The 11,722-nt window shown below is 34.9% G+C and overlaps 1 protein-coding gene and 1 pseudogene across 1 annotated transcript; both read right to left on the bottom strand.

Annotated features, from left to right (window-relative positions):
• Window positions 1-1,163: 1,163 nt before the first annotated feature.
• Window positions 1,164-3,162, bottom strand: LOC122290932 (annotated as a pseudogene).
• A 4,654-nt stretch (window positions 3,163-7,816) lies between these two features.
• On the bottom strand, window positions 7,817-10,201 carry LOC122291464 (L-type lectin-domain containing receptor kinase I.3-like). Its single transcript, XM_043099187.1, has one exon. It carries the CDS (start codon window positions 10,131-10,133, stop codon window positions 8,133-8,135), a length of 2,001 nt encoding a protein of 666 aa, XP_042955121.1. The 5' UTR covers window positions 10,134-10,201; the 3' UTR covers window positions 7,817-8,132.
• Window positions 10,202-11,722: the final 1,521 nt, after the last annotated feature.

Here is an 11,722-nt window from a genome sequence, read left to right on the forward strand (position 1 = left end):
ATAAATTAATAGTATTATCATTATATGTTGATGATATCTTATTGGCAAGTAATTGTTTAGATACGATGAATGAAACAAAGGAATTCTTGAATCTAAACTTGAAATGAAAGATATAGGTAAAGCTGGCTATGTTCTTGGTATAAGAATTTCTAGAGTTAGAAATTCAAATATGTTGTATTTAGATCAAAAAAAAAATATCTAGAAAAAGTACTTAAAAGATTTGGTAAGGAAAATTGTAAATCCTTAAGTACACCTGTTTGCAAAGGTCATGTTTTAAATAAAAGTACATGCCCAAAGATAAGGAAGAAATAAGCAAAATGCTTAATGTTCCCTATGCTCAAGCTGTGGGAAGCCTTATGTAAGCAATGACAAGTACAAGACCAGATATTTGTCATGCAGTAGGATTGGTAAGCAGATATCAATACAATCGAGGTAAAGAACATGGGCAAGCAGTGAAATGTATATTAAGTATTTATAAGGCACCAAAATTTTAAAATTATACTTTTGGATCAGTGATATAAAATTAATCAGTTACAATGATGCTAATTTTGGAAGTGGTGTAAACGATAGAAAATCTACATATGGACATATATTTCTATTTAGTAGAACAATAATTTCTTGGTTGAGTAAGAAATAGGATTGTGTGGCTAAGTCTTCTATGGAATCAGAATATATTGCTTGTTGTAAATCAGGAGTAATGCGGTGTGGATGAAATGTTTTATTGAAAGTTTAAATTTAGGTACATCCACATAACCAATCAATGTGCTTTGTGATAATTAGCCTACCATCTGATTGATACAAAGTAGAATGCAGAGTTCTAAGGGAAAATACATTGATGTGTATTATCACTATATTTTAGATATAGTGGAAAGAGGTGAGGTCAAGGTTAATTTTATTTCCTCGATCGAGTTGGTAGCAGATCTGATGACCAAATGACTATCTTTGGAGAAATTCAGAGAACATGTGACTACAATGAGGTTGAGAGATACCTAAGTAAAGCAACCTCATGGTCGACATGCATAACTCAAGAAATTCTACATCATAGTCTTCGCATGTTCCTTCTTCCCCTCTCCACCGCTAAGTTATTTGTAAGCATTATGTGTGCCATGGGTTGACTTGGTCCAAAGTATAGATCCATGATCTTATAGTTGTGTGCAGCTAATTCAACGACCACCTTTAAGGATGGAAATGCTGCTAGACATGGAAGGATCAGAAGACTGGACAAATGATGGAGGTGACCATAAGAAATCTAATGTTTCACTACATGGGACTTTACCAAAAGAAGCACTGTCATATGGAATATTTGGCAGATCAGCATCGCAGTTCAAAAACTGCATTACTTGCCTCATGCTAGGCACAGAAGCTGGATTTACATGTGAGCAGAGGAGTCCTAGTTTCAAAACCAAAACCATTTCCTCTACCACATAATTACCTTCCAATCTAGGATCACTAGCACGAAGGATATCTCCTTTGCTCCAGCACTGAAAGACCCAATCAACCAAAACTAATTCTTCAGGCATCCCCATTCGCTCTATTGGCCTCCTTCCACAAGCCACCTCTAGCATGAAAGCCCCAAAAGCATACACATCAGTGTAAGTGGTTGCCCTCCCCGTCCTAGTAAGCTCCGGAGCCAAATAACCGACAATTCCAGCCACATGGGTAGTTTGTGAATTTGTGTCATGGTTATATAATCTGGCAAGGCCAAAATCACCTAGCCTTCCATTCATTTCAGCATCTAATAGGACATTGCTTGCTTTTATATCTCTGTGTATAACAATCTGTTCCCACCCTTCATGCATGTAAAGAAGGGCAGATGCTACTCCTCTAAGGATTTGAAATCTTTGAAGCTAGTTAAGGTGCCTTCTTCCATTGTTGTATAAGAACCTGTCAAGGCTTCCATGGGGCATATAATCATAGATAAAGAGGAGTTCTCCCTTGCGCTGGCAATAACCCAAGAGCCGCACCAAGTTCCTATGTCTCAATCTTCCCATGCTAACGATCTCAGCCACAAATTCCTTCATTCCCTGTTGGGAATTATGGGAGACTCTCTTGACTGCAATTTGCTCATTAGAAGGAAGTGTTCCTCTATAAACCTTTCCAAAACCTCATTCTCCAATAATCTCCTGGCTTTGAAACCTTTGGTTGCCTTGTGGAGACTTTTATAGCTGAACCTGTGAGTACCATACTCACTTTCCCAATCTTCACGCACTTATTCATACTTCTTCCTCCTAAAATAGCACGCAGATCCATTTATAGTTATGAGCACAACCACTACTATTATGAGAAGATCCCTGATTGGTACTATTTGTTTCTCTTTTCGTTTCTTGTGTGGGGAAAGTTTAGGGAGGCATGAAATGTCGAGGCTTTGTTCTTGCCCACTTTTATTAAAGCTCCATCCAAGAATGTAGTGGTCACATGCAACTGATCCTGTGGAAGTAGAGAAACCAACATACATAGATTCCAAAACAATATCAAACGGATTGATTGGCGTTGACAAGAGAGGCGAGCTTGGTTTTGGGGTTCTAATTAGGGCCAGTGTTACATTCAGAAACTTTTCTACTTCGTCATAGTCTATCTAAAGTTGCATTGAATTCCCACTTATGAGCTCCAAGCTTATATTCCTCCTTTCATCATTGGAATAATACACTGCAGGAGCTAATTCAAGTGATCTTAGGCCATTCACATCAATTCCCACATGGTTACCAATATCTTCAAATTCAAGACTCTTAATGGCATCGAGCTCGATGGCCAGTATGTGGTTGGAATTAAGGCCGATATTTGAAAAATTGAAGAGTCCTAGGAATTGACTTGCCATACCATGAGTTAAGCCCTTCGAGGGCTGATGGTGAAGGCTATGCCATGTCCACCGAGTTTTGGTTCTTGAGGAACCATGGCAAACACAAAGTTTGTAGAAAATGAAAGAGATGAAATTGTGCCAAACTTTATAGGAAATTGGTAGAAAGCATGACCAAGTTGCTAGTTTGAAATATTGGTTAGCTGCAACAGACCATTAGGGTGAATTTCTGCAATTCCATCGCGATATAGATTGGCTTGACTGAAGCCATTGTAGATGAATGGGCTTTCATCTTGGGCAAAGTTCATGGGAATAGTGGAAATATAGATAATCATCAGAAGATGAAGTGATCTAAGAACTGTAGCCATTGGGAAAGGTGGGAAGATGGTACCTTTCTCTGACAGAGGGATTTCACTTGTTCAGATGTTTCAAACTCCTGAGAAATGAAATGAGTTTTATTCTCTTCCAATGTGCCATGGTATAGTTAGCATCTGTGTTCCCACTGGTAACCAATCAATTATTTTGATTTGACGAGTAGTGTTGACAACTTCTCAATTTGATTCCCTAAATCTCTAATCGACAATTAGAAGGATGTATTATCATAAAATTGAGATTTTTGGGAATTATTGATTAATCTAAATTAAAAAAAAATGGTATTTGGTGAGTTTAATATGTTTATGAGTATTTAATTCATTAATTGATATTAATTAATAGAAAATATATTTATTAATAATACTCCATCAATATAAATACTATGTAATAATTGGTTGGATTCACTACTTTATCGAATTTTTAAAAGAAGTTAAAATCATTTCATCTGACTTCTACATCTAAATACACAATTTTTTAAAAATCAAATTATTTTATTTCATCTCAACTGAAATATCTCATTACTGTTTACAAACCATCTCATCTCATTTTACCAATCAAATGAGACTGAAGATAACGGCAATCAAGCAATGCGTTAAACTGATCAAGCGTTTTCCAACTGGGTCTAGTCCTTATTGTGAATTTTTATCCATATATTCCATTACAGAAAGGGAAAGATTTAGGATGTTGTCTTTGATGCAAAAAGTCCAGCGGCTTGTGGTTAAGTACATCTAGTGAATTTTCCTCCACGTGATTCATGAATGAAAGTAATGTTTTTGGATGTTTATTTCAATGAAAAAAAGATCCAACTTGTGCCTTGTGCATTCTTTCACTGTGCCTGAAATCTCAGGGTGACATTGAAACAATCTTACTTCAACCTTGGTCATATAATTCTTCACCTAATTGATATAACAATCAATGTGTATGACCTAAAAAAATGTGTATGACCTTTGCTGAATCCCAAGAACCTCCAAGCAAGTGGTATGTTCACTTATGGCAGGCCAAGCATATTGGGTATGTTCACTGAAGGGCAGGGGCCAGAGAGTAATAATATTGCCACTTTGTTTTCATGTTTTTTTTTTTTTAATTAAATTATAAAGATAAATATAAAAGGGGATGAGAGATTAGTAGTAAAATAGTTTGAATTAAGATGTTTTATTGAGTTTTGAAAAATGAGAAAAAAAGTTAAATAAAAAGATTTCAAAGTTAAAATTTGTTTGAATATAACTTTTTAATATTATTTTTGTTTTGAAATTTAAAAAAATTGTATTGTTTTTTATTTTTTATTTTGAAATTTTTAAAAGTTGTAATGATTAGGTAATAATTAGATGATAAAGTTCAAAATTTAAAATTAAAAAATATTTTATGTTTGAGTGATATTTGAAAAGAAAATTATGACAAATTTTAAAAATTTATCATCTCATCTCATTATCCAAGCCTACAAGACCTAAGCCTCTTGGATGGTTGAATAAAACAATGATCCTTATCTAGGTGTGGCATGGTGTAATGAATAGGTTCGGACTTGAAATATGCCATTGTAAACTATTGAGATCTGGTGAGCCTCTAAAGTTCTAAACCTTTTGTAATACACTACATATAAATGACAAATCTATAAGTAATCTAAGAACTATAGTCATTGGGAAAAGTGGGAAGATGGTGCCTTTTTAAGATAGAAGGATTTTACTTGTTCAAATGTCTTAAAGTCCTAAGAAATAAAATGTTTTTTGTTTTTTTTTCCTTGTTTGCCAATGTGCCATGGTATATATAGTCAGCATCTGTGTTTTCATTGGCAACCAATCAATTATTTTGATTTGAAGAATAGTTTTGACAACTTCTCAATTTGATTCTCCAAATGTAATTTAGATCATCCTAGTATTTTTCTCAATACCATGAATGAATGATTCTTGGGGAAAAATTGGGGAGCGTATTAGATTGGTGCTTCTTTTTCTTTTTTACATCCATTGCTCAACTTTCTAAGGCATATACGTATATCATTTGAGGTAATTAGATTCACAAACTCTAGAGGGATCGGAAGAAAAAAAAAGAATAACAAATTTGGAACCCATAGCTCAACCGATAAGTATCCATAAATATTGAGGGTCCCGCGGCTGCCCTACAAATTACCAAGCTGTCGGCCTCCTGCATGCCTCAATCCACGCATTCTTGCCTCCAACACCGCTCACTTTCCAATCGGTGATCTGATCCTCTCAGTGGGCTATCTCCAGAATTAAATTTGCTCCTCTGGCATTCACCAAGTGAGCATGCTGGCTTTTAATCACGACAGTGACCCCTTTAGTCAATTTTTATTAATTTCCATTACTTCTTGGCCCTCTCCTTCATTTTTGTCAGAACTTACGGCTTCTAGTGATGATGGGAATCATCTTCTTCATGGTCAAGGTGGCTCCCAAAGCAGGGTCGGCTCGTGGGTTAGGGGACTAAGGCCCTGAGGCCTGAATCCATGTGAGTGCCCAAAACATAAAAAGTTCAACTTTGTACTTTTGATAAAATGGCACAAAATAAGTTAAAAAGGAGAGAAGGTTTTATACAGTGAAGGAAAATGATACCTCCACCCACCACTCTAGGAGAAACTGTTGTCTTTTTTTTTTTTTTTTTTTTAAATTCAATTTATTTCATGATTAAAAAAGTATTTTTTAATAATATCGTAAATTTAAAAAAATTTAAAAATATTAAAAAATACATATAAAAAAAATCTATTATACCTAACGGTAACTGGCGAAGCAGTGGACGTAACACCGTCCATACAGAGAAACAAATTATACGTAGAATAGATGGAAGGTGACTCGCTATGCATGCAGGTGAAGAGATAGGTCAATTAATGATCCAAATGTGGGAGAGAAATGATCATAAACTTACTTTAATTTATTCTCAGTTTATTTAATCTGTTTTTTTTTTCTTTTAATTATTATCATTTTTTTTTTAGATATTGAGAAATTAAGAAGGAGGATCAAATCCAAGACCTCTCTCATAAAGGTTGGGTCTTATACCATTTGAGCCACGTGCTCTTAGCCATTTTTTACTTGTATTAACGCTTTTATGTTTAATCTTTCCATGTCTTCTGTTTTATAAATTAAATTATCTCCCATATATTCATATATTGAGAAAGTATTGATTCATATCTTATCAGTATTGATTCATATCTTATCAGGCATCTTTTTTAAGTAGTTTTTCTTAGAATTTAAAAAACTAAAATAAATCAATTTAACATTTAATATAATAACAAATACAAAATAAAAGTATCTCATTTTAATTTTTCGCCTAAGGCCTCAATCTACGTCTGGCCGGCCCTGTCCCAAAGCTAGGTGAAGATGTTGGCGACCATTTTGAACTTTCGCCTCCTGTGCTATTTAAACTTAGTTAGAACTACTGGGAATTCACGCTTACGTGATCAAGGCAAGAAATAATTTCCAAAACAGGGACGCTATTTATCAATGTTTTCTCGAGGATCCGATGAAATTATCAAATATATGCTACGAACTTGGAATAATACAAAAAGGATGAATTCAATTACCTAAAGCAACACCTCGTAATAAATGTTCTAAAGTGGGACTGCTGGGAGCTGATTTAGAAAATTTTGTAGTTTAAAAAAACAGTAATTGAAGGTTAAGAAATTTTGTAAGGAAAACTCTTTTAAATTTTGAGAAATACTTTAGTTACAAAAAGATTACAGAAAAGTAAATTTATAAGCTAATGTGGCTTGATACATGAGTACGTCAAATTGTAAATTTACTTTTATTATAAAGTTGATTTAATAGATCACATGAAGTCACATGAATTTATAAATTTATTTTTATATATTCTTTTTGCATATGTAGCACTTCTCTTAAATTATAATTTTCTTTGAAAAACATTGATATGGTTATAAAAGAAAGTATAATATGTGTTAGTCCTAACCTTCCCTCCCTATATTTCCATTTACCATTTCTTTCAGTGTTAAGCGCATAAAGTCTAAACAGTTTTGGGACCTTTGTTTTTGGCTCATTAGAATAAAGTTTTTTTTAACGAGTCTTTGGTTTTTTTGTAACCTCTAAACTCTTTGTAAAAAATATTCATCGGTTAAAAATGATGATTTATTATTTAAAATTTTTCTTTAAAGAAAGATATTCCAGATTATGATCTATCAGTTCTATTAGTATTGGAAACAATGGACTCATCTATCAATAGTGATAAGTTTGCAATCCACATCACCAAAGCTTTATGACCCATGCTTGGATACTTAAATATTTCATAATTCTATGAATAGTACTGAAATATTTTGTTTTATTAGTTTTTGAAAAAGGAGAGTGAAAAAGTTGAATAAAAAGATTATACAGTTAAAAATTATTTGAATATAATTTTGTAATATACTTTTTGTTTTGAAATTTGAAAAATTTGTATTGTTTTTTATTTTTTGTTTTAAAAATTTTAAAAATTATAATGATTAGGTAATGATTAGATGAAAAAGTTAAAAATTTAAAATTAAAAAATATTTTATATTTGAATAATATTTGAGAAAGAAATTATGAGAGGTTTTAAGAATTTATCATTTCATCTCATTACCCAAGTATACAAGAGCATAATTTTCTTCGATGGTTGAACAGAACAATAATCCTCTAGGTGTGGCATAGTGTGATGAATAGGTTCAGACTTGACATATGCAACTAAAAAGCACTGTGAATTGGTGAGCCTCTAAACCTTTATTATTACACTGTATATAAATGACAAAGCTATAAACCTTTTAACAGCAAACTCAAATCTGTAGTAATACAAAGATCTCAAGTGGAGTACTAACGTGAGTTTTGGAAACATATATTTATCAAAAGTAACTGGATACATCTACATCATATTCTTCGCATATTTCTTCTTCCCCTCTCCACCACCAACTTATCTATAAGTTTTATGTGTGCCATGGGTTGATTTGGTCCAAAGTATACATCCATGATCTAGTTTCTAATGGGATGAGGTAGCTAATTCAACGACCACCTTTAAGGATGGAAATGGTGCTAGACATTGAAGGATTAGAAGACTGGACAAATGATGAAGGAGGCGACCATAAGAAATCTAATGTTTCACTACTTGTAACTCTACCAAAAGAAGAACTGTCATATGGAATATTCGGCAGATCAGCATCGCAGTTCAAAAACTGCATTACTCGCCTCATGCTAGGCCTAGTAGCTGGATTTACATGTGAGCAGAGGAGTCCTAGTTTCAAAACCAAAACCATTTCCTCTACCACATAATTACCTTCCAATCTAGGATCACTAGCACGAAGGATATCTCCTTTGCTCCAGCACTCAAAGACCCAATCAACCAAAACTAATTCTTCAGGCATCCCCATTCGCTCTATTGGCCTCCTTCCACAAGCCACCTCTAGCATGAAAGCCCCAAAAGCATACACATCAGTGTAAGTGGTTGCCCTCCCCGTTCTAGTAAGCTCCGGAGCCAAATAACCGATAGTCCCAGCCACATGGGTAGTTTTTGAATTTGTGTCATGGTCATATAATCTCGCAAGACCAAAATCACCTAACCTTCCATTCATTTCAGCATCTAATAGGACATTGCTTGCTTTTATATCTCTGTGTATAACAATCTGTTCCCACCCTTCATGCAGGTAAAGAAGGGCAGATGCTACTCCTCTAAGGATTTGAAATCTTTGAAGCCAGTTAAGGTGCCTTCTTCCATTGTTGTATAAAAACCTATCAAGGCTTCCATGGGGCATATAATCATAGATCAAGAGGAGTTCTCCCCTACGCCGGCAATAGCCCAAGAGCCGCACCAAGTTCCTATGTCTCAATCTTCCCATGCTAACGATCTCAGCCACAAATTCCTTCATCCCCTGTTGGGAATTATGGGAGACTCTCTTGATTGCAATTTGCTCATTAGAAGGAAGTGTTCCTCTATAAACCTTGCCAAAACCCCCTTCTCCAATAATCTCTCTGGCTTTGAAACCTTTGGTTGCCTTGTGGAGACTTTTATAGCTGAACCTATGAGTACCGTACTCACTTTCCCAATCTTCACGCACTTCTTCATATTTCTTCCTCCTAAAATAGTAAGTAGCTCCAGTTATCGTTATGAGCACAACCACTATCACTATGAGAAGAGCCCTGATCGCTTCTATTCGTTTCTCTTTTCGTTTCCTGCTTGGGGGAAGGTTAGGGAGGCTTGAAATGTCGAGGCTTTGTGCTTGCCCACTTTTATTAAAGCTCCATCCAAGAATGTAGTGGTCACTTGCAACTGATCCCGTGGAAGCAGAGAACCCAACATACATAGATTCCAACACGATTTGAGATAGATTGATCGGCGTTGACAAGAGAGGCCAGTTTGGTTTTGGGGTACTAATTGGGGCCAGTGTTACATTCAGCAACTTTTCTGCTTCATCATAGTCTATCCAAAGTTGCATTGGATTCCCACTTATGAGCTCCAAGCTTATATTCCTCCTTTCTTCATTGGAATAATATGATGCAGGAGCTAATTCAAGTGATCTGATTTCATTCACATCAATTCCCACATGGTTACCAATATCTTCAAATTCAAGACTCGTAATATAATCAAGCTCGATGGCCAATATGTGATCGGAAGTACGGTTGTTATTTGAAGGATCGAAGAGTCCCAGGAATTGACTTGCTAGACCATTAAGGCTTCTTGAGGAACTGATGACGAAGGCTATACCATGTCCACCTTGTTTTGGTTCTTGAGGAACCATGGCAAACACAAAGTTTGTCGAAAATGAAAGAGATGAAGTTGTATCGAACTTTATAGGAAATTTGTGGAAAGCACGACCAAGTTCCCGGTTTGAAATGTTGGTTAGCTGCAACAAACCATTAGGGTGAATTTTTGCGATTCCATCAAGATATAGATTGGCTTGACTGAAGTTATTGTAGATGAACTGGCTTTCATCTTGAGCAAAGTTCAAGGGAATACTAAAAATATAGAGAATCATCATAAGATGAAGTAATCCAAGAACTGTAGCCATTGGAAAAAGTGGGAAGATGGTGCCTCTCTGTGATAGTGGGATTTCACTTGTTCAAATGTCTCAAACTCTTTATAAATGAAATGGGTTTTTTTTTTTCCTTCTGTTTTTTTGATAGTTTGCCAATGTGCCATGGTATAGTCAACATTTGTGTTCCCATTGGTAACCAATCAATTATTTTGATTTGAAGAGAAGTCTTGATAACTTCTCAATTTGATTCCCCAAATGTAATTTCCATCGTCCAAATATTTTTTTTTCAATACCATGAAGGAATGATTCTTTGGTCAAACATGGAGAGCGTATTAGGTTAGTGCTTAACTTAGTAATGCTGATCATTATCATATTAACTACTGTTCTTTTATCATCTCTTAATGTGACATCAAGTGATTGAAAAAATACTTTATTATTTTCACTTATCTGTCAATCCTTTGATACCACATTTAGAAATAGGGATTAAAAAGATGAAAACTTATATTTTTGTTCCTTTTACTATGTAGAAGAATAGCTTGATATAGTTGTTAGGATTTTCAGGAAACCAAAAGATAGACCATTGGGATAAGTTTCTGCAATTCAATTGGGATGATAAGATGTCAAGAAATCCTACAACAGAAGGATGCATGCATATGTACCCTTTGCATTTATCTACACACTTGCTCAAGACTTTGGATGTCCTGTTTTAACACGATGCCAATTCCTGGTTTATTTATTCTGGGTTTCCACCTGCCAAACCCATTTGCCTTGACATTCACTTCCTTGGGTCTAGAATATTGGAGGGCAAGTGTGAAACAAAGAAACCCACTAGATGAATGTACGCTTGATAAAGCGGTCGAGATAGAGATCATTTGTTTTCAAGCTTCCAAGCAATAACAAACGAGCTTTTCTTCTTTATGAATACTCCTCTGGATATGCTAGCAAAAATATCTGAGTTGCCATCTTTCATGGGAAAACGACATATTACCAGCCAAAACTTGAACATAGGAATTCCCATATTCATGAGGGACAGTGACAGGCCAACTACCCTCCAAAGAGTATAGAGATTAGATGATCAACTAGAATCTGTGATTAGGAAAACAATATTTTAAACTAGCATTTTGTGGTTCATTTTTTTCTCTTTCTACATTACAGCCAGCAGAATAATGATTATGTTTATTCCATTGTTTTCTTGCCTAGATTAATGGCAAACAGTCTTTCCTTACACATTTTTTTAGAGTTGCGACTGTACCATTCCAATTATACTGTTTACTTTGTCATATTAATGGAGCGTATGAAAACACAAAAAAAGAGAAAAATTGATCCCTTAAATTTTCTCTATCCCTTTTATGTTTGCATTTTTAATTTCTTTTTACTAAAACACATTGCATGGTGGTACTATGTCAATGGGAGTCGGGACAAAATGAGTGGTATAACTGATGCAGCACATTAACAATGCTCTTCTTTTAACTAGTTACTTGCATTCTCCTAATCGTTTTGGAAGATCATTCTTGTTCATGCAAAAACCTGTCATATGAATGCTCAAAGATGACATTAAGATAACGGCAACTGAGCAATACATCAAACTGCACTTCGACCAATTTCTGCAGCTAACACTTCAC

This window comes from Carya illinoinensis, chromosome 13 (assembly GCF_018687715.1).
Source record: "Carya illinoinensis cultivar Pawnee chromosome 13, C.illinoinensisPawnee_v1, whole genome shotgun sequence".
Taxonomy (NCBI): Eukaryota; Viridiplantae; Streptophyta; class Magnoliopsida; order Fagales; family Juglandaceae; genus Carya; species Carya illinoinensis.

What these genes read in the sequence shown, in the direction of transcription:
- LOC122291464 (XM_043099187.1), bottom strand. Translation starts at nt 10,133, where the DNA reads ATGGCTACAGTTCTTGGATTACTTCATCTTATGATGATTCTCTATATT.